Source organism: Amblyomma mixtum, chromosome 2 (assembly GCF_055824585.1).
Source record: "Amblyomma mixtum isolate Tamu chromosome 2, ASM5582458v1, whole genome shotgun sequence".
Taxonomy (NCBI): domain Eukaryota; kingdom Metazoa; phylum Arthropoda; class Arachnida; order Ixodida; family Ixodidae; genus Amblyomma; species Amblyomma mixtum.
In genome coordinates, this window is record NC_143013.1 from 131,345,330 (window position 1) to 131,369,428 (window position 24,099).

The following is a 24,099-nucleotide window of genomic DNA, read 5'->3' on the forward strand; positions in this document are numbered from 1 at the left end:
AGAGAGCGACCTCAGGGGCCGAGGCCGCTGGCAATCAATGCGAAAAAGACCCCCCGACAACGCGAACAGCGACCGACCGTGATTTAAAGGCAACGACTGCAGTACCTGAACTCGGAGATCGATTCTCGTTGGATATACCTGTGCTTCTCGACGGCTATAAGGTTAGTGATTTGGTTGACACTGGCGCTGATTTCTCGATTTTAAGCGGAAAGCTAGCGGCGCTTCTTAAAAAGGTAATGACGCCATGGTCCGGCACGCAGATTCGCACGGCTGGCGGACATGTCGTGACTCCGCTTGGCCTATGCACAGCAAGAGTCCAAATTCGCAGCTCCACATTTGTTGTCAGCTGCCTAGTTCTACCTGACTGCTCCCGTGACTGTATCCTTGGCGTTGATTTTCTCCGGGAGTATGGAGCTATTATTGACCTCCGAAAGCGCACTGTCACATTTTCTTCCGAGAAAGCTGATGTTTACTCCGAGGACTGTCAACGCCGCGCCGCCCTTCGAATATCCGCCGAGAGCGTTTGGATTCCGCCACACGCCAGTTTTTTTGTGAGTGTTCTCTGCGACGGACTACGTTAAGGGACAGCAGTCGCAGAATGGAACCTGTCCCTTTTGCTCACCAACGGCATCTCCACAGCGCGAAGTCTCATCCATCTCCGCGACGGCTGGTCTGAGCTCCTAGTGACTAACTTCTCTAGCGAGCCCCGGCACCTTTTTCGTGCTACTGCCATCGCATTCGCCGACCCCTTAGCGGAGGTTTCCGAATGTTTCGCGTTCGAAGCTGTCAGACCAGTGCGCCCATCCCTTTACGCTCTTGACATCAGCCCGGACCTTTGGGTGACTCAACAGCGAGAACTGCGTGCCCTCCTACTCGAATACGCTACCTGTTTCGCTTCTTCGTCGAAAGTCCGGCAAACGGCTCTTCTGAAGCACCGCATCATTACGCCCGACGATGCCCACCCTATCCATCAGCAGCCGTACTGTATCTCACCGAAGGAGCGTGAGGCGAACCAAACGCAGGTGAAAAAGATGCTTTCAGACATGATCATTCAACCTTCCAGCAGCCCCTGGTCTTCACCTGTCGTGCTGGTGAAGAAAAAGGATGGGACGCTCTGCTTCTGCGTGGATTATCGAAAACTGAACAACATCACTAAAAAAGACATCTACCCGCTGCCTCGTATCGACGACTCGGACGACAGACTTCGTCGCGCCCAGTACTTCTCCTCCATTGATTTAAAAAGTGGGTACTAGCAGATTTAGGTCGACGAGCGGGACCGCGAAAAAACGGCGTTCGTGACACCCGACGGACTGTACAAATCTCAAGTGCTACCCTTTGGGCTATGTTCAGCGCCGGCCATTTTCCAGCGGATGATGAATACCATTCTCGCTGGACTCAAATGGCAAACTTGTTTGGTTGATCTCGACGATGTCGTCGTATTTTCCGAAACCTTTGCCGAACACCTTGAGCGCCTGAGGACAGTATTAGATGCCCTCCGATCGGCCGACTTAACGCTAAAGCCCGAGAAGTGCCACGTTGGGTACAAGGAGTTGGAGTTTCTCGGTCATCTCGTGAGTGCCGGTGGCATTAAGCCCGACCCCGAGAAAACTGCTGCGGTCGCCGACTTTCCTGTTCTTACAACAAAGAAAAGTGTGCAGCGTTTTTGGGTCTGTGCGTATATTACCGCCGCTTCATTGTCGACTTTTCAAAGATTGCCGCACACCTGTACCACCTCACGTTCGATGATACACAGTTCGTGTGGGCCGCCGAGCAACAGGAGGCTTTTGCCGAGCTGCGCAGACGACTGCTAACAACCCCTGTTCTTGCGCACTTTGATGAAGAGGCTGAAACCGAAGTCCACACCGACGCGAGCAACGTCGGCCTCGGCGCCGTACGCGTCCAACACCAAGGTGGCGTGGAAAGTGTCATCGCGTATGCAAGCCGCACGCATTCTCGCGTTGAAACAAACTATTCGACCACAGAAAAAGAATGCCTTGCGGTTGTGTGGGCAACCATGAAATTTCGTCCTTACCTCTACGGCCGCCCGTTCAAAGTAGTTACCGACCACCATTCTTTGTGCTGGCTTGCCAATCTTCGCGACCCATCGGGGCGCCTAGCCCGATGGAGCCTCCGCCTCCAAGAATTCGACTACACCATTGTGCACAAATCTGGCCAGACGCATGAAGAGTGGTTTTATTGGAGTTGTCAGCGACTTAGACTTTATGGCCCGACAGTGAGCTGACCCAGACCTGCGACCTATCATTGATTATCTGGAGTGCCGAGCTTCTGACCTACCCCGACAATTTTCTAGGAACCTGCCGGCCTTTTGCCTCCAGAATGCAATTTGTTCAAGGAAAACTCCAGCACTGTTGACCGAGCGCACCTCCTCGTCGTTCCGGCAGATCTCCGCGCCGATGTCCTTCTTGCTTGTCACGATGAGCCGACCTCCGGCCACTTGGGCTTTGCCCGCACACTTGCACGCGTGCGCCAGGCATATTATTGGCCCAAACTTTCTCACGCCGTCCAACGTTACGTCAGAGGCTGCCGCGAGTGCCAACGTCGTAAGGCGCCTCCTCTCAAGCCAGCGGGTTTGCTCCAACCTATTGAACCGGCTCGGACGCCGTTTGATCAAGTCGGCATTGATCTTCTGGGCCCATTCCCTGTGTCATCGGCCGGTCATAAATGGATCATAGTCGCGACCGACTATTTAACACAGTATGCGGAAACTAAGGCGGTGCAGCGCGGCACGTCATCTGAAAGCGCCCGGTTTTTTATGCAACAAATCGTGCTGTGTCATGGCGCACTATCCCACGTAATCACTAATCGAGGTACGGCGTTTACGGCACAGCTCATGCGCGACGTGTTCGAGCTCAGTCACACGAACCATCGCAAAACCACTGTCTATAACCCCACAGACAAACGGGCTCACAGAGAGACTCAACAGAACGATCGCCGACATGATCGCAATGTACATAGACTCACAGCACAAAACCTGGGACGACATTCTCCCGTACGTCACATCCGCTTACAACACAGCCACACAGGAGACGACCCGATTTACACCATTTCGTCTGGTCTACGGACGTGACGTTCAGACGATGCTGGATGAATGGACGATGCTGGATGATGCTGGATGGAAGAATGCTGCTTCCATGCTGCACTGATGACCACCCTCTCACGCCAGACGCCGAGCAGTTCGCTCAGCGCGCCGAGGAAGCACGTCAACTTGACCGTATTCACATTCAGCGGCAGCAGAGCACGGATGCGTGCCGCTACAACCTCCTTCATCGGCACGTCGAATACCATCCCGGTGACCAAGTTTGGGTGCGGACCCCGGTACGCCGCCCAGGCTTGTCTGATAAACTGATGTGCCGTTACTTTGGACCTTACAGAGTTTTGCGCCGCGTCACAGAAGTGACCTACGAGGTTCTTCCTGACGGAACTATGCAGCCTCAGCGTCGCCCACCCCGCTCTGAGGTTGTGCACGTAGTCAGCATGAAACCGTACTTCACGCGGTAATGGACAGTACGCTCAGTGTTCCGCTAGTTGTCGCGTGGGACTCCTTCGCCCACGTCCCTTGTACAGTTTTGTGTGCTTGTGCTGCTTTGTTTTTTCCCCTTCCATTGCTCGTACTGCAGCCCCGCTTTTAAATTTTTCTTTTTTTTTAGGAGGGGGAATAATGCCACCTGGTGTTCTCAGGTGGCGCTGAAGTGTCTTCGAAGACGTTGAAGTGTCTCGCGCTGGCTGGCTGCCGCACTCTGCTGGATAGCGACCTGTCGCCGTACCTTCCCTTACAATATATATTTGCGGGCCGAGCAATAAACCTTCAGTTGAAAGTTAGCGCTCGTCTTTGTGTTCTTCCCACGTCCGCGCCTTTTTTGCGCTGTTTACAATCATGGATTACCAACTCGCCCAAGCGTCAGTTTTAGTGATACATCCTCCGCTGTGAGCGTAACTGAAGGATTATTTGGCGCTAGCGTCTATGGTAAAAAACAAGATGTAACCAAAATAATGTTCTGAAAAGAGAAAGGACGCCTCTCGATCTCTCTTTGCCTTTTGAATGGCTGACCCACGCTGCCGCTGCAGGTGCGGCACCTCCTTTGCGTGGTTCGCGAAATTCGGCTGTCGCGTTATCTCGAGCGCTGTCGCCTGCCTTGCGGTGCCGCTCACAGACACTTTGTCGTCGTGTTCCTTCATGTCTTAGTGAGGCCGGTGCTGCTACAACTACGGTGAGGTTTGGTTTTGTGCTCGTGACCTTCGAAATTCAGAAGAATGCTGCAAGATAGGTACGGATACGACGGGAACTGGCACCTGCGCTCGCTTTCTCGGAAGCCACCGTTCATACCGGCGCCGTGGATTTTGAACTATAACACTATGATTTAGTTACTGCTGTTCAAAAAGCAGTAATCGGATGTGGTCCACAGAAGAGTCGGCAGACAGTGGGAACCGATTATGAAACTGTATGTTAACTCAGTTTTATTGGTCTCGCATATATTTGCACGGACAGGGTTGGAATTGCGTGATATGGGTTTTCTTTCACGCGTTTCCATAAATGCTAAGCAATTTTTGTAATTATTACACGGTAGTAAGGTGAATCGCACACGCATTAAATTGCGAGCATTCACTGTACACGGTATGATCCTTGTGTATTGAGTGAGCAGTCTGCAGGGATCATCGCACATATATTGCAGAGTGATGCACAAAATGTATTGAAAATGTCACCTGCGCAGTTTGAGATGCACTTGACACCTCTGGTGCTTCGAAACACATTATCGTCATTGTACTGAATGCTATAACACAGAAATGTAGTGTATTGTAAGAAATACTTCTTTTAGACTGAAAGCAACGGAAGGATATATGTGTCAATAAAAGCGCGAAAATTCCGCACATTAGCCCAGCGCGGCGGTTCCTATTTTCTACCAGCAGGTCAGTCTATTTTAACGTGCCATAAAAGCAAAGAATTGCTGCAAGAAAACCAAAGCCATACGTGGTGCGCGGTCTTGCGCACAGCAGGCAGACAACGAGACATCCACCCACCTTCCCTAACTCGCCCTATTTTGCACCAGTCTCCGCGTGAACCAGATGCCATGCGGCGCTACTGTCTGTAATTCGTGCCGCTGGGAGGCACAGAAGGTTTCACCCCCCTGGCCAAATGGTCCGTCAGCTGGCCTGAAGCTAGCAAGGCTCGCCATGCTCGAGAAAACTGGTATGGTTTGGTTTGTTTTGGTTTATTGGGCTTTAACGTCGCAAAGCAACTCAGGCTATGAGGGACGCCGTAGTGAAGGGCTCCGAAAATGTCGACTACCTGAGGTTCTTTAACATCACTGACATCGCACAGTACACGGGCCTCTGGAATTTCACCTTCATCGAAATTCAGCCGCCGCGGCCGGGATCGAACCCGCGTCTTTTGGGTTCAGCAGCTGAGCACCATAGCCACTGAGCCACTGCGCGGGCAAACTGGTATGGGTAACAGGCGCACTAAATGGGAACAGGGTAAGAAAAAAAGGAAATGTTCTATAGTCGGATACAACATAAGAAGGCAGCGGCTTTTCCCCGCCAGAGGAGCCCCTTCCAGCCAATGGCGTTAGCCGATTCTCGTGACCCTGCTAGTGTGACAAAGCAGGGAGTGGCAGATAAAAGGAGATAGTCCCCTCCCTCCATAGTCGGGGATAGACCACTCTCTCCATTGTGGCACCGCTCCCTGCATTGTCACCCTAGCAGGGGCATGAGAATCGGCCGACGCCATTGGCTGGAGGGGGGTCATTTGACGGGGAAAAGCCGCTGCCTTCTTAAGTTGTATCCGACTATAGATTGGGAGGGACGGGGATTGGGGGATTACCATAAACATTTGACCAACACTGTTCCTACTTCGAGTTATTGATCAATTCGCTCTCGCCCTACCATAAGCTTGCCGTCCCGGTTAGCTCAGTTGGTAGAGCGACTGCTCCGGTGAAGCGGTGGTCCCGGGTTCGAACCCCGGACCAGGACGAATTTTTCTTTCACTACGAAATTTCTGAGAAAGCTGTATAGCTTTCCTTTGTAGCCGTATGGCGGCGCTTTTGGGTGTATGCCAATGAGTAATTACTCCCTTATTACAAATCTACTCCACCTCGGGGGATTCCCCTAAACATTTGACCAAGATTGGATAGAATTCAAGACAATTGGGCATGTCGGAGAAGGTCGGCTTCGACTGTGGAAGAAAGAACGGGCAGGGGTGAGGAGTGTATTCATATGGATTCACAGGAGAATGCGCTGTTTCAAGTGTAATGGTCAATTTTCGGTAATAGAAGCGTGCATAGAGATGCTCTAATGCAGTCAGAATGAAGATATATTTCGTGTCTTTAGTGTAGAGCACGTGTGGATTGAATAGTGAGGAGTGGTGCTCTTCGCCACCCCACACATATCTGGTGTCCTGCGTGCCAACCTGCGAGAACCAGCTCTTGCGCCCTTCGCGCTACTCATCACAGTAGTCACCTCTATGGGCACCAATGGCGGGGAAAGAAGGATCGCGTTACTCTTAAAAGTTATTCAGTGACTTTAGAGTGAGGCGTATTCCAGTTCCTTCTATGCTCCCGCAGTGAGCTGATTTCCCCGAAGGTCCACTACTCTTTCGAACTCCGCGGGAAAGGAGCGCGTAGTGTGGCAGGAGCCACGATTTAGGCTTCACAGGCGGTATATACTCGGTACTTCGCTTGCTTTTCCATAGCCCTCAAGGTATGGTGGATCAGAAGCAGCACGTTTTCATTGTGGCGTTTAAATCCACAGCCACCGACGCAAAAGTCCAGCACCCTTTCGAATAAATACACTAAGCTGAAAACACCATCGTCACGTAACTATTCCGCCAATCATCGGTGACTTACCCAGCGATATGCTGCATGATGGATGTGATATGCTGCAAACGATGTTCAAGATAGCCATGGATTTAATTAAGCATTCGGGCAAGTTTTACTCGCAGTAGATAGCGAATTTTTACTCCAAGCAAGTCGTAAAGCTTTGGCCGCTTAGATGCTTCTCGACACCTCGTGGCCTAAGAACAATCTTTCACATGCGCAGCTGTGCCCGGGGCTCCGGTCCTCCTAACACGGTACACATCGCGCAACAAGGCGCAAATGTAAATGGTGTCAGGTGCCGGCTCATGGCATGTCAGGGAGACCTGCACACGTAAAGATGCAGGGCTGCAGCTGTAAAGTGGACTGCGTTGCGACGATTTGCCACATTTAAAGTCAAGGGGACCGTGCTATCACCGCTTCGCGAGTAGCGTTGTGGAGGGCGCGGTGAAAATAGTCGCGCAAGTCTGCTCTCTACGGGGACACGCAGATGTCGAGATGTGTGGACTACAGAGCCGCTGCGTCTTAGGGGGCAGGGGGGGGGGGGGGGGGGCGTGGAGCTGAGAGGAAAGAGGGCACTTCAGAGCAGAGATATGCGCAGTGCTGTCAGTGTCTCTGTACGAGACATCGCAATGAGACGGCAGCAACGTCGCTGCGCACGGAGGAGTTTTAGCAGAAGAAGAAAAGAGAAGGAAAGCATAGCATCGCTGGTATAGGGCAGGCGCTGCCGAACTGTTTGCGCTCGCTGCTGAGAGTCGCACGTGCAGTTTTTGACGCATCGGCAGAAGAGACAAGATGCTCAAACGTGCGGCACGTAGTCGTTTGCAGCGCTGATGGGAAACACGACGTAGCTTATAGTGTCGGAGGCTAGCACAGATTCCTATGCTGCCAATGAGAGCCGGGCAAGTGCTAGCGGACAGAGCCTAGTGCGACAGAACATCATTAAAAGCTAGGAGAGCAAAGCGCACTGGTGCTGCGGGTTCCCCTCGCCTTGCAGCCTACACCATGCTCTCCGCCACTCACAGACGATAGGATAGCGGAGTTTATAGAATATGCCAGTTACCCTGCCCTCTCAGCTTCCACCATCACCGAGAAAGAACGAGAGCTGAGTACACTGGCGGCGTGGTCATGTTATTGCAGAGCGGCGTCTTTCGAGGGCAGAGCGACGATGTCGGCATGCGCCGCCGATTCCACATATAAAGCACTCACTGTACCAAGATTTAGGCACCATAGCTAAAACGGGGACAGCGCATCTGAGGCTTTTCCGCTTGTGCTTAGCGCTATTTGCACAGGACACACTCAAGAGACACAATCCATAAAAAGCGCAATGTTAGCCCAGCCACGTCTATTTGGGGCAAGGGCACATGCGGCTCGCCGTCTGCGCAGTGTCCTCGAAACATGCCCAGACGCAGTTGTTGACCTCGGGCAGCCCCCTCGGGTCCAGCGTGTGCTGCTTCGGTGGCTGGGCAACTTCTGAGTACCCGCCGAGCTTTTTGGAAATCTTGTCCACCACCTGGATTCAGCGGGGAAAAAAAAACGCCAGCTTTGGTTTATTAGTGCGAAAGCACACATACGCTCACCAACATAGACCAAAAATCTTGGCACCGTACGGGTACGTACGTACAGAGGGCAAAACACATGCCTAGAACAAACAAACTCTGCTTTCCGGAGCTCCCAAAGCCGCTGCAACCAAGAAGGCAAAAAATGACGATGAAATTCTATGAGTTTAACAGCCCATGTTCACATCCACACCATTTGTAACCAAATCTCATCGCTAGTTATCGCGTGTTACGCCCGAAACACGCTCAGAGCGTGTTCTAGACATGCGTTTTGCCCTCTGTACGACCTAGTGCCGTTGCCTAGTAATCCGAGTAACTACACGAGCTTATTCGAGTTACTCGTGTAAGCTCGGGTAGTAGCTCGGCCAAGCTCGGGTAAGTTCGCAGGAACATGACGCCACCAGCGCGAGAGGCTGCTCGGGAAGACCAACATTGGTCGCACAATCCTACCAGTATAGCTCTGATAGAAACAGCCACCTGCCAGTGCAGCGGCGCATCGCTTAGCCGCTTCGCCATTGCGCTGGTCGCCGCCTATGAACGTTAATTAGAGAATGACCATTTCTGGAATACGGGAATTAAATCACTCAACATATCGCGTCTTACCATTAAGGCCGTAGCTTATGTGTCCCCTTCAATTTGAGTATGAACAGCTGCTTTCACAAATATATTCGGTTTAACTACATTAAACCCCTACCATTTTCTTTCGTTTATACCTTACTGGTTCTTGCGCACGGCACAGATTAAGGGAGATAAAAAGCAGAAGAGGTGACACAAGTGACTGTACAAGAACAAACATCCTACAAAAAGATACGCTTACGCAAGACAGTGAGCGAGCAAGCTCCCACAAAAGACTTTAAAATATCTGATGGAGACAATGGAATCAGGAATATGAATACAAACTGCAGTGGAATCAGGTGCTCAAGTTGAACTGAAAGCCCGTGTGTTGCCAAAAAAGCGCCGGAAGCTGCATTGATTATGAAACTGTGCGCACTGATTACGAAGTTCGTGGGTTTCAAGGGCAAGGGGAATGACAAGGCACATTTGAGCTATTTATGGGGGGTATATAAAAGCCTAATAGTGAAACTAATTTCAGGAGACTGGACTGATAAATTTTATTTCATTTCTTTGGCACCTGAATTTTCCTCCTAGTCATGCAAGAGAAAGAGGAAACCTTTTTTCATGGATTCCAACTTTGAAATTAAGTACGTTGAGGGACATACGGTAATTATAAGGTAATTTCTATCTGAGGGGGCAAGAATGTGAGCTATTCTAGTTAGCAGGTGTGAGCAGACTAGATTGCTTGTAGATACTAAGGCACTCGCAATGCTTCGCACAAATGACGGTGACGTGTGCGATCATGAGAAGTTATATTTCCACCTATTATTGCCAGGTGGCGCATACGAAGTAGGGCGACAACGACGAAGTAGGGCTCGCGCCGTGTGGAATCTGTCGCCTTTGCTGTCCCAGCTTGCCTGGCCTTCCCTGTCTTCGTGCCTGCTATTAGAGCCCCCTTCGTCAGCAAGTACGCTACAGTCTGGTGGAGGTGCGGGGTACCCGTGAGCCCATGCAAGAGACCCCTCCAGGCAGCCGTCGCGCCAGCCCTGTACCGCTTGACACCCCGGTACATCGCTTCAGTCGGAGGATCCAGGGACTGCCTTCGGAGGTTGGACCATTAGAGAGCGGCGCCATGGCGACAGCCGCTCATCCTCCTCTGCAAACCGCTGCTGCCGCGCCATCCCACTACACATTGCAGACTCCTCGAATTCCCAAGACGTTCCGTGGCGAACTTTTTGAGGATGTGGAGGACTGGCTCCCTCACTTTGAACGCGTAGCATTGTTTAACCAATGGGACGACGCAGCAAAACTCCGGAACGTTTACTTCAGCCTCGAGGATGTCGCTCGCACCTGGTTTGAAAACCGAGACGCAGTTTTAATCTCGTGGCATGAGTTCCGTCGTCGGCTGCTGGAGGCCTCCACAAGCGCGGACCGTCGTGAACGAGCTGAGCGTGCGCTACAATCCCGCATCCAGCTGCCGAACGAAAGCGTTCAGATGTACGTCGAGGACATGACGCGCCTCTTGAGGAGAGCTGATCCGGCCATGCCCGAAGAAAAGAAACTCCGGCATTTGATGCGTGGCGTCAAAGAACAGCTCTTCGCAGGCCTCGTGCGCAGCCCACCATCGACCGTCGCTGCATTCCTTGCCGAGGCCGCGACGATGGAAAAGGTTCTTCAACAACGTTCTGCGACTTACAACCGGCCCGTGCATGCTGCTGCAGTCACCGAATCGTTTGCCACCGCCGGAAGACACCCTGACGATTTGCGCGAACTGATCCGCACCATCGTGCGTGAAGAAGTCCTCAAATTTTGCAGCCCTTCGCAGTCTACGCTTGGTTCGATTTCCGCTCTTGTTCGCGGAAATATGTGGTATGCACGCCTAAATACTTGTGATAAGTGCGCCAAAAAATGCAATGCTTGAAACCTTGGTACAGTAATGTTGATAACGAATGAGCGAATTGGATTGTGTATTGCTAGCTTTTAACGTCCCGAATCGAGTAGGGCGACCTGAGACGGCGTAGTGCAGGAGTCAGAATTAATGTCGACCATCTGAGGTTCTTTCAAGTGCGCTTACATTACCAGGCATACAGGAGTTTTTTGCACTTCTTCCCATCGAAGTATGGCCACCGCGGCCAGAATTGAACCCGTGAAATTATGATCAGCAGCTGCACGCCAAAGCCACTGAGCCACCGCGGCGGGTGGAATAAGCAAAGTGAGAATTGTAATGTTTAGGAGCGAGAGAAATTAATTTGCATTCAGCTGAGAAATTTGCATTCAGCTGACAACTTCACATTGATGTGAGTTGCCACTGGTTGCCACGATTACCTACGATGCTAGGGTCATTTTAGAGTGCATGCTTCTCATCGCTGGATTTCTGAATATTCAAGAATATGGGTTTAAGTAGGTCGTACCCTGTTGAAAATTCCAGCAAAAGTCATGTTGGAGAAAACGGTGGGCCGAATGGAAGTGTTGGTTTCCATGTTGGAGAAAACGGTGGGCTGATTGGAAGTGTTGGTTTCCACGCTGGGTGCTGTTGGAGCGAATGGGAGAGATGTTGGATGCACTAATGGCGACTTTGGGCCACCCTGGATTGAGTGGAAATTGTGGTGGCTGCACTGGCACTTTCAGTAAACAATATTGGGCTGAATGGAAACCACGCTGGACACTTCAGTGAACGCGGTGGGACGGGATGGGCTTGGTGGTATCCATCGTGATTATCTCGGTGGGCCTGGCAGGCAACACTGGACTATGTGGAAACCACGGTGGGAGCCTATGGATGTGTACAGTCGCGAGCAAAAAATATTAGCACAGATCACTGGCGATCAGAATTCGTATATCTCACCACGCGGCGCTGCGGTAGGCAGAACTGCCTAACGGGCCGTTTCCATGTTTGCAGCCTAGGGGGGAGGGGGGGGGGGGGCAGGAAGTAAGCTTTATCAAGCGTGCACCGCCCGAGCGTTGAAGTGCCGACCCTACGTGACTGTGCTTGCGGAATTTATTTTGGCTCGGCTATCATGAGCACAGATGGCTTCTTTTTATTACTGGTTTTTTATGTCCGCGATGGTTTGTCAAAAGGAACTCGCGGGAACAATATATGATAGCGCTGCTTTTAGTCAGCAGTTTCGCTGTCCGTGGCAGTCCGCTAATTTGCTGTCCGTGGCAGTCCGCAGTAATTTTACTGTCCGTGGCAGACCCCCTTAATACTGTAGAATGGGAACGGCCCGGCACTCCCGTTATCAGCCTCTCCGCCACCCGCAGTGCCAGGCGTTGTCATTCCGGCGCTCTGGTGTTCCGTCATGTGTGCTAATCTTTTTTACCCACGACTGTACCTACTTGTTTGGCATGGCACAAACCATGGCTGTATTTGAATGGCCGATGCTGGGCAGCAGATACTGCATGCATGTGCCTATATGGTTGACAAAATGAAACTCATCAATGCACTAACAATCTCAGTGGGTCAAATCCATCAAACGTACAGTCTTTGTCAAAAGTAACCAGGCTGCATAGTTTGCTTCTAGCTCGTACAGTGGATCCCTCACAGCTTCCCTAAAGCTGGAATGGTAGCTAAAGGTAAGGACTGAGGGTCTTATTACCTTCCAACACGTTTTGATCCTTAGGAATAACACAAGGGCTCCACTATACAAGCTAGAAGCAAACCATGCAGCCTGGTTACTTTTGACAAAGACTGTACACTTGGCACTTTATGCTGTTAGAATAAAAACTGCAAGACAAATTTCTCTTTTTTACACGTGCATTTGTTGACTTGACAGTTTCAGAAAATTTTTTTAAAAAGTAACGACATATATACTTGGGCTTAGATTATCATTAGCAAAATATTTGAGAAAAAGTTTAACTTCATTGTTCACAAAATAATAAATTGCAGGTTTGCAGAGCCCTGCATGCCTGAATCCGAACACTCAATTTCATTCAGAAAATTTTATTGAGCGTGCATTTCAAGACATATACTAATTCAATTAACAAATTTTTAACCACATAGCTGGCCACACAGCTTCTTTGTAGAAGGGTTACGAATACAAATATATACACAGAATATTTCGACAAGGCTGCACTCTTATACATGCACCTCGGTACACAATTACCAGTACAACACTGTTTTTCAAAATAGAAATGCAGATATATATAAACACACTAGGATATAAATTACACAGCATATTTCATACTAAGAACTGATTTGGTTTTCACGTTGGATGAGAGAACTCCACTATAAAAAATGCACACCTTCACTGTAGTCTCAAGAAAGCATATACCATGGAGGTTGTTCTCTCGACGCGCGTTTCAACGCTGCCGCCTCTCACGTCGTGCTGCCGATCAAACAGCGTCACCATGTTTTTACGACAACCTACTCTCTACGACTGCTACGTTGGGTATTTTGTTAGCCTTGCTGATCTCCCATCAATATAAAAAAAAACTTCCCCATACAAACAGAAATCGGCATGTAATTTCGTGAATGAGCAAAGCAGCAAGCCATACTGCCGTGAGAACTCAGGCATTTTTCAACCGCAGCGCAAGCAACAGGTCGTTAATTCGCGCGTTTCTACCAGTGGTAATTGCTCGCAATCGCTGCAATTTCTGTGGATGCCGATACGGCTGAATACCCAATAAAAATACCAAAAATAAAATAAAAAGTAGGATACAAGCTTTTTCACAACGAAACCGAAACAAAAACTGGTTGTCACCGCCAGGTGGCTGCCGGTAGCTGTTTTTCTGTATAACCCTCATGGCGGTTCGGGTGCTGCGTCGCGTGCATCGCGCTTCGGCGCTTGCTACAATTCGCTACTTGAATTGTGAGCCGTCGTGAACTGTCTTGTGGTTTGCGTGTGTTTCTTCTTGCTCAAGGGTGCACAATCGCGCAGTGCTGTCGACGTAGCCTATTCGAGGCAAAGTGTCATTTTTCTGGTCTCTCTAACTTTTCAGTCTGTGCGCTTCTTTGTGTAGTCCAGGATGGGTGTCCAGGCACAAAGACGCGCGGGCAGTGTCGCGGTGGAAATGTTCCAAATAAGGCCCGGAATATTTTCTTCTGTGTGACTACGTGGTAGAGAGTGCCGGCTACGTAGCACTCGTGCTGAAATCTCACTGGTTGGTGTAGTGCCCGTGACACGAAGGCAAACAGCGTTCTGCACGACTACGCAATCATCTGAAAAGGTAAGCAGTACTCGTGCATTATCCGAAGCATATAATGCTGGAACGGTGACCTGTCGTACTGCTGCAGTATTCGTGTTCAATGCTATAAAAAGCGTTTTTGAGGCGCTTTTGCTGTCGCCGCGGTGAGTTGCTCTGCCAAGAATTGTCGCTGTCGGTACTTGTTTTGGCAAAGGGGATGCGACCGTGCGTGCGCTAGCTTTGCATGATTTTGGTATGCGCATGTTTGCGCGTTTTGTTTCTTGTTGAGCACAGATTTGTCCTCGTATATGCCTCGTTCTACGCGTTTCTGCCCATGCTTGTTCACACCACCGCGCACGTTTCAAGGACCGGCACTTTGGCTGTGCGTAAAATGTATGATTGTCTTTCAAGATAGCGTTAGCACTTTGAGGGGGATTGAAACACTTTTTATTCGCCGCGGTTTTTGCTCGGCCCTAGACTGTTGAACCTTAGGTCGTGGGGTCGATCCTGATGGCAGTAGCCGCATTTCGATTTAGGTGAAATGAAAAAAAGAATGCCCCTGTGCTGTGCGATGTCAGCTCACGTTAAGAAATTCTAGGTGGTCTAAATTAATCCGGAACCCTCCAATACGATCAGTGCCCATTTTCTGCATCTGAATTCAAACCCCACTATAAAGAAAGCACTGTCTCAGGTTGCAGTTACCAACGAAAGTTAATTTCCGGCCGTCAGGATCTAATTTTTAAATGAGTATGTGAAGATTTTTTTTTTATGATACCGATAGCGTTTCTGGCTACCCAGAGTATAGGATCTTGCATTTCGATCACTCTGCTGTTTGAAAATTGGTTTCTGAAGAAAACAAGTGACGCAATAATTGTCTCAGTTATTACGATGTTTATCTACGCTTTCGAACGCAGATTTGTTTTGCTCATAGCAAGATTCCTTTACTAGTGCTAGGGGAACTGATGCATTTTAAACGGGGTAGTTTTCCTTTGTATTGAGGCGTATACTTGGGCAGGTATATTTTTCCTGATCTTTTTACATTCATGTGATATTCACTGTTGGACCGAGTTCGCATGCTTGTTTTTGTACTCCTGTCATAGTGATAATGGGAAATTGGTATCCGCAGGTGGCACATCTGTCTTCCAGTCCGAGTCAATGGCATGGATTTTGTGGCCAGCAGATGAAGTCAAAAGCTGTGTTGTAAGTTGTTACTGCATTGTGCTTTGTTCTTGTGGTTGCCATGAAATGTTCTCTTACTTTCATTGCTCTTTTCCTTAATGCTACTGCTTGGAGCAGTTTGGATAGCTCTGGCCTGATATGTTTACATTTTTATATGAGTAATATTAGTTGGCTGTCAGAATGGGCCGGTTGCAGGCCATTTGAAGTTTTACATTCAATATTGCTCGTCTTTTAACCGTTGCATTCTATGCATGAAGTGCGAAATGTCTGCATGTTTTTGGCTGCATTATGTGATACTATTTGACTACGAATATTAACATTATGATGCATGTGTGTTAACTTAAATATGTGTTTTTATGCCACTCATCGCAGGTCACAGATGTAAAAGAAAAAGTGCACACATGAGAACTGGTTTCATTACTGCTGGCTTGTTTTTGCTAAGCATGGAGAGCTGAGCTAATTGGTTCTGGGTAGAATTATGAGACATCATTCCAGTGTACAAAAACACATGAACGAAGAGAGTAGACTCCATAGACCCCATACTTCAACTGAGGTTGATTCCACAACATGAGCTTTTTACATGCAAAGTGGTACTAGTGACCCCTGTGGCTGAAAAGTGTTTCCTCGACCAGGTAACAATTATTCAATGTTGCAAAAACAAAAACATAGGCGTAAGGTTAGCTTGTCACTCAAGTTGAATGCATTGGCGTGACTAAACATTGCCTACCTGGCTGACCCAACACACATTTGCGTTGAGATAATCTATTTCTTTTTCTGCCTGCCTGCTCCAGTCGCCTTACTTCGGCATTGACGCTGTCACGACTCTGTGACAGCATCAATGCGCAAGTAAGGAGACTGGAGCAGGCAGTTTTCACAGGAGAAATTGTAGCCTTAGTTGTAGAAAGCCAGGTTCGAGAGATGAAGTGTGCTGGGCAGCGCAAGCCGGAAGACAACGCACATTCGCAACAGTGACCTGTCATTGTGCCCTATTGCCATCAGGTGTCACACCGCCTCAAGAAGGCCAGTGACAAACACGATGTACATGTCGTATTTTCAGCTTGGGAAAGCTGGGATGCATGTGCCACCTGATAAATGACGTTACGAAAAAGCCTGCCTACAAAACTAAGCACACCAAACCCCTCGTTAAACATGAGGTTGACATGGTGTACAGCATCCTCCTTGCCTGTGGCAAACATTACATTAGACAGACGAGGCTTGCATCAATGAACGCTTGCTTGAACATTGCAGGACAGCTGATTCATTAAGTGGCAGAGGTCATTTAGCTGAGCACATTCGCCTTTGCTCGCACAAGCGAGCATGCAAGGCGTTTTTGAAAGAAACACATGCCTTGTGCAAGTTTAGCACTTGAAAGGGCTGGGAAATTTTTTAAGCCTTTTGTATCTCTGCTGAAAAAGAGAATTATGTCAGCAGCCCTTCTGCAGCGCTCCAGAAAAAGAAATAGATTATCTGGAGGCAAATATGTTTGTTGGGTCAGCCAGGTAGGTGATGCATAGGCGTGCCGATGTGTTTAATGTGAGTGGCAAGATACCTTTACCCCTATGTTTTTTTGTTTTGGTTTTTGCCGTCCTGAATAATTGTTATCTGGTGGCGGAAATACTTTTCAGCCCCAGGGATCACTAGTACCCCTTTGCACATAAAAAGCCTGTGTTCTGGAATAAACCTCAGTTGAAATATGGTGTCCATGGAGTCTACCCTCTTCATCCGTGTGATTTTGTGTGCCGGAATGATGTCTCATAATTCTCCCTTGTTTTCAGTGAATAAGGAGGGCTTCTGGTGTCTCTTTTTTTGTATGTGATGATTATAACAAAGTGGCTACCCATAAACTGTCATTTTGGGCTTAATTGAAGGATCCTTGGGAATTTGTTTGACAGCATATTCCATGGGCACTTTCTTGAGAAAAATCAGTTATTTGTTACCCGTTTCACTGCATTAACCATTGCTTCTCATCATGTCTCGAAAGTCATTGATAAGCACAAGCTTTCGAGTACCTGAGGGCTGTGTGAGAAGCCTTCTGACATACTTTAAACTACTGAGGATATCTGAAGACAGATTTTACCAATAATTGTTAGCCAATCCAAACCTCTTGGTTCTATCCCTGACAACCTGAAGCTGACCTGTCAATAATTAAGGCTGGAAACCGTTCTGATCCCCAAACTGTTCTCCTATTTTGATGTGCATTTTGCATGAACTGTTAGAGCACGAAATGAGTCAGCATATTACTTGCCACCATAATTCAAACTAATATTTCTATACCAGTCATCACGGCTCCCATTCTCTTTACTAATGTGCAATCCAACTTTTTGAATTCACAACAGATTTTCACCCAAATTTAGATTCTTTATTTTAGGCAAGTGTCATCGACTTGAATTTCTCCAAAGCTTTTCATGTTTGTCATTATAACCTTTTAGCTACACTCTCATGCTTGAGCCTTCATTCTTTGATATTAGTGTAGATTCATTGCTTCCTGTTCTACGGCTGGCCTTAAAAAACTATTGTACTTCTTCTCTTATGAAGCCCAGCATATCAACATGCAAAATCATAAGGCGTCCCTCATCCTGAGTCACTTTGGGATGTTAAACCCCCATAAATCAAACCAAGCACATTACTAAAGTACATTAATATTAGCCATTCAATAACAGTCTTTGTCTTTATGTCCCAACCTTGTCTTTATGACTGCATTATTCAGAAGGATGCCCCAACTATCTCAGCTACTCTGACTGTACTGACTTTTGCAAGATGGATGAATGGTCTTGTTTGTAATTCATCGTGTCAAAACAGCGCAAAGAAGAGAAAGATGAGGAAGGAATGCGACGGTGCGAGTGCTGACTTTCAAGAAGGTTTATTGGAAAGCACATCAAAATATATACACTGTGGCCTAAAAAAAGAATGAAGAAAGGGCGCCTTGTAACATTCACTTTGGATCTGTCAAAAACAAAACGAAAGTTGAATATGAAGCATTTAAGAGCATGAACTCTTTCTTAGGGAGCGATAAAGAAGGTGTGTTAACACATTGATTGAGTTTTTTCTACAATTTCAGTGGCCTCGATCATCTCATGCACAAACTTTTCTGTGTCTGTCTAGCACAATGCAGCACAAGAAATTACGCCTCACAGCATAAAGGATGTGGCAAACGATCGCAGTCGCGACAATGAAACATCAGATTCCCCCTGCTAGCTTTGTTCACATTGTAACGGTGGTCTTTTGACCTCTCATTGGCACCTCTGCTAGTTTCTTGCTGAAGTTGATACATTAGCCAGATGGTTCAACTTTAGATTATTACATAGTTTCTTGGCTCTGGACATTGCTATTAACAAATCAGCTGTTGTGTGACACTTGAACTCAGAATTAACTGCCTCCGTTGCCTTGGACAGAAAGACGCCTTTAGACATGACCACAAAACCACCTTCTTTATCAGCAGTTGAATGCGATAGGGCCCACCGTCTTAAACCCGTTACAGTTCAGCCTGCGGGCAAGTTCCTGGCATGGTTCAAACCACGACACCCCATCAACCAACGCCCCCTGAAACACACCTGTCACGCTCAGGTCCAGGCACAGGAAGGCAAGACGTCAAAGTATGGCAAACAGCTCCAGAATAGTCCTCTTCGAAGGAACAATGGCAAATTTTGGTCCGTATATGCTTCAAGCAGCAGACGAGGCAGCAACTCAGTGTCGACATTGTGCACCTTGTTTTCAGACACTCGTGCCTTGGCTTCTCTGCTCCGGGCTAGTGAGCGCAAAGTGGCTGCAAAGTGGCATTCCAGATGGCTTTCACCTGGTCAACGGTGCGTGACACCGTCAACCAGCCACTCCCTGGCTTGTTTTCAGGCACAAGAGTTTGACAACAAGGTGCACACCTTCAGCTTGGAGTCGCTGCCTCGTCTGGTCCTTGAAGTGCTTATGGACCAAAATTTTCCGTTCCTCCGAAGAGAACTATTGTGGAGATGCTTGCCATGGTTTGACGAGTTGCCTTTTCCACGCACAGACCTGAGTGTGACAGGTGTGTTTCGGGATGTTTTGATGCAGTGTCACGGTTTGAACCCTCTTTAGGAACTTGCCCACAGGCCGAACTGTGTCGTATTTAAGAGGGTGGGCCCTCTTGCTTTCAACTGCTGATAAACGGTGGTTTTGTGGTCGTATCGAAAGGCGCCTTTCAGTCCAAGGCCACAGATGCAGTGTATTCTGAATTTGAGTGCCACTTACTATCTGATTTGTTAAAAGCAAAGTCCAGTGCCAAGAAACATTAACAATCTAGAGTTTAACCATCAGGCTAATGCCATCAACTTCAGTAAGAAAAATTGTCCAGCTATCTTCTTTACCGCAAAGACCCATAAAGGTGACTGCTCCTTGAGGGTTGTAGTTTAGGAGAATGGAACCTGTCAGAAACAAATCGCCTTCTCTTTGCGACATAAAATTAAGTTGCTGAGCATTGATGACTCCTCTCGTGTAAGATCTGCAGAGAAAGTAACGCAATTTCTACACAATAACTCTCGCACCAGTTTCATGGGGTGCTATGTTGACATCAAGGATTTATATTACGCCATCCCTCAATCAGGATCAATAATGTGTTGAAGAATTCATTAACCTAAATGGAGCAGTGGCATTCCAAACGTCTCAGGCGTTTTGGTGAATAATTTTGTCGCACTTTTAAGCTCATACCTTCAGTCCACCTTTATTACATTTCAGAATAGCTTGTTTTTGCAAAAAAAACTATTAGCGCCGCTGTTACGTGGCTTATTGCAGGATCTCCAATCCTGACGAAGCATTGTCTAAGGTGAGAGAGGAGTTCAGTCAAAGCCTCAGTCCACTTTGAATCACCACTGAAATTATAGAGGATAATATGTCATCACATTTATTGGATCTTAATCTTGGGTGGTTACACTTGTTGGGCTTACGAGCCAGGGGAAAACAAGCTACTTTTACCATTTTCTTCGGTTCAGTCTAAGCTGGTCAAGAGGTGTCACTAACCTTTGCTTCAAAAATTCCTTAATGAAATCCTGTTTGATTGCCATGACATCCAGTTTTGCCCAGCTCATATGCCGTTTGTCCTTTACTGGATATTCAGAACCTTTGTCAGTGTCTTTAGCTGATTGCTTTAAGCAGAAGTTGAAACATTCTTTTTGTGCCCCCGTCGAGACTGTAACTCCCAAAAGGAAGTTTGTACGTACCTTTCCCTACATCCACAATTGGTCGCACCGGTTAAATAGGCAGTCGAGTTGGCGTCGATATTGTTTTTCTAACCCTATGAAGTTTCAGTACCTGTAGTCAACCGAGATTATCCATCAGAGTCTCTTCGTGCACTGCACAGAAGACAGTGTGTTCGAACGCCTTGAAATGCGGCTGTGTTTACATTGGGAAAACAGGCAAGTGTGTCACTGAGAGGTTTAAAAGACCACCACGACGATGTGAACAAAGCTTGCGGGAGAACTTTGATGATTCACTGTCGCAATTGCAATTGTAATTGTTTGCCAGATCCTAAACGCTGTGAACCGGAATTCATGTTCTGCATTTTGCCTGACAGACACAGAAAAGTTTGTGCGTGAGATAATCGAGGCCACTGAAATTTAAAAAAAAACCGCAATCACTGTGTTAGCACACCTTCTTTATCGCTTCCTAAGGAAGAGTTCATGCTCTTAAATGCTTCTTTGTCAGTTTTTGTTTTGTTTTACACTCATGCAATGTGGTTGACACAAGGTGCCCTTTGTTCGTTGTTTTTTTAGGCCACAGTGTATATATTTTGACGTGGTTTCCAATACACATTGGCGATAGTCAGCACTCATGCATCATATTTATTCCTTCGTTGTCCTTGTCTTGTCTGCATTGTTTTGTCACAACGTATTGACCTCCTTTCCCACCTCTAGGGTTAATGGTATGGAGAAACCTTAACCAGATGCAGCCCCACATACTTGGAGCATGTCACGATACATGCTGCTGGCACCACAAGGGCACTCGGGTTTATCAGGAGATGTCATGATCTGTGTGCTCTTGCCATGCTGCACAGTTTATGCATAAAAATTTCATTGATTCCAAACTGAAGTATTCCCTAGCTCTTTCAATTTTGCACCAAACTGTTTGATGCTACGCCACCAACTCCCTTTAATCCAACAGCGACACTTGGTACAGCATATGTGTAATCAGTCATCTCATTTGACCACCAGACATCACTGCATAAAAGGGGAAATCGCTCGTTTAGGTGTGTTCCATATACTCTACAATACTTTTCCACAACTTAATGTTAAATGTTGCTGCCCCGCTTCAGACCAGGATGCCATCACAACTAAATCAAGAAATTTTTCCTGTTCCCATTGAAGAATAAATCAGATCAAAGTTTATTTCCCATCTAGCACTACAGATGGAGGAATCGTAGAAAAAAGCTGCCCTTGGGCAGCTTGACGAGTCTACAATCCTTATTATTGACAGGGAGGCACCACAAGAGTTTATACAATTTTAAAAAACAAGCACATCAAGGAAGCACCGGAGAATACACGAAACAGCAATATGTATACATAATGAAACTTAAACAATGTTATGCAAAAACAAATTATGTAGTTCATGACGTGAAAAAGAAAACAAATCGAGGTTAATGTGGATATACCTATTTAGAAGAGATGGAAGTGTGTACTGAAGGCATTCCCTACCAAGATTTAGTCGAGGTGTTGGCACTGTATACCATTTACTGTATACCATTTATGTACACCACTTGCTGTCTAAACGACAAATAAGAACTTAACAATGAGAGCGCTTTTCCTCGGATACCATAGTAGTGTAATTTATTTAGTAAGATTTTATGATCTACCAGGTCAAAAGCCTTTGAGAAGTCCACAAATACACCAATGACAATAGGTTTGTTTTCAAGTTGCTTTATTATATATTCCTTTTGTTGGAGTAATGCAAGTTCAGTGGATTTGCTTTTGCAGAAGCCAAACTGAAATGGTGTTAGCAAGTTAAATTTATGGATGAAATTTGACATTCTTAGATGCAGCATTTTCTCAAATGCTTTCGAAAACACTGGCAAAATAGAGATTGGTCTGTAGTTGGCGAGGGCGTTGCGATCTCCTTTTTTGTAAAGAACAACAACTTTTGCTAATTGCATTTTTCAGTAAAAATTGCAGTTTCTAAACAGATGTTAAAGATGTGAGCAAGTATGGGAGCAATTATGTCAACTACATGCTTGACTGGCCGTATTTGGATATCATCAATGTCACAGCTACTGCTATTGTTAAGATTTGTTATCACCGACACTACTTCGTCTACCGTGACTGGGTGCAGAAAAATTGTTTCATCATTCTGAATTCGAACATATTTGCAAGCGTCAGATCCGGCAGCACGTGTTATAGCACGGGTAGCCAAGCTCGTTAAAAAAGTATTGAATACATTAGCCAGTTCGACGCCAGAAACTTCCTTTCCATCAATATTTAATTTTGTTAATGCAGTGTGTGAACTGTCCCGCTGCAGAAGTGTATTTAATCTCGACCATAGTACACCATTTCGAGCATTCTTAACATCTAAAAGTGACACGTGATAGGCTGTTCGTGCAGACCGCAGTTTTTTAGTCAATTTGTTCCTATATTTCTTAAATACCGCAAGGTCCTCAACCTTCCGGCTGCTCAAAAATTTTCTGTACAGCTTGTCTTTCATTTGTATTTCTCCGCGAAGCTCTGGCGTTACCCATGGCTTGCGGATTCTGCGACTTTTCACACGTGTTACAAGAGGAAAGCAGTCGTGATATATCTGTTTAAAGCAATCGACAAACGTATTATAGGCAACATTTGCATCATGAAGTTCAGCTATCTTACTCCAATATACTTTCATGAGCGCATCCCTAAAGGATTTCAATGATGATTCTGTAATAGCTTGGTATGTGATTGATGTGGACTTACTTCCTATTGTACTAGCATTCTCAATGCAAGCAAACACAGGAAGATGGTCACTAACACAACAAGATAAAACACCAGAAAAAGCATTCAGCTGCATAGAGTTAGTAATAATTAAATCGAGAACAGAATGGCCTTCGCTTGTGACTCTACCTCACCACATTTTCATTGCATGTGGTCCCTCAAAATTATGGAAATAAGTGATATCGCTTGGAGCATTGACACTGGTTTGTTTTACCTTTTCTTTGCTGCTGTTTTTATTTTTTGCAACTGATGTATCAATGGATTGTATGCCTCTTTTCGTAGTGTATCGTCTGCGACATCTCAGCTGTGCTACTGCAGTCACCCTTCTGATGTTACCTTTATATTGTCCCTCTTATTAATACCCCACTCAAAGCCTTCAGAGGACAAAAAACGATGGCTTTTTTATTTTGCTCATTATGGCACACGTCAGGCTTATGTTTAGGGATATAGGAGAGGCCTTTGTCTTGCAGTGGTGCTAGTTATGCTGCTGATGATGGTACTTAATGACGAGCATATGATATATTGAATAAGAACCTCAAATTATTTTTCTTTTTGAGTGCGAATAGCTTCAGTGGTTCTTGATTTAGGCTCACTTTATTCCTGTGGCCACAATACGGAGTTTACTTTTTTAGCACTCTAATACTGGCAAGAATAAAAACTTGTGGATCCTAATTCTTTCATTTCAATCTTTTCTGCAGAGTGCATCGCCCAGTTTTCCCAAGCCCTCATGCACCGGTGGTACATCAACAAGGCTGTTTCATGGGGCCCAGCTGCATTGACAAGTGGCTAAAGAAGAGCAAGAGGAGCATGAACACAAAATAAAACTGGCTGTAGGAGCTTCATCTATTTTGAAATTTGCTGTCTCATTGCGACAGACATAACATTGCTGCATGGCCCCTGCCCCAACATCTCCCAGTCATTCCAACATGCCCAGTCATTCCA

General features: G+C 46.9%; 1 protein-coding gene and 1 long non-coding RNA gene across 2 annotated transcripts in view; one reads left to right on the plus strand and one right to left on the minus strand.

Moving 5' to 3' along the window:
• Positions 1 to 7,552: 7,552 nt before the first annotated feature.
• LOC149360923 (arylsulfatase B-like) overlaps positions 7,553 to 24,099 on the minus strand; it is a 139,135-nt gene continuing 122,588 nt past the window's right edge. The window contains exon 13 of the mRNA XM_089567955.1: positions 7,553 to 8,340. Coding sequence (XP_089424081.1) covers positions 8,173 to 8,340 — 168 coding nt within the window. The 3' untranslated portion in view covers positions 7,553 to 8,172. The remainder of the gene's footprint in view (positions 8,341 to 24,099) is intronic.
• LOC149360924 (uncharacterized) lies at positions 13,715 to 24,003 on the plus strand. Its single transcript, XR_016288357.1, has 3 exons — positions 13,715 to 14,104; positions 15,189 to 15,262; positions 23,856 to 24,003. It is a non-coding gene; the product is annotated as an uncharacterized LOC149360924 (long non-coding RNA).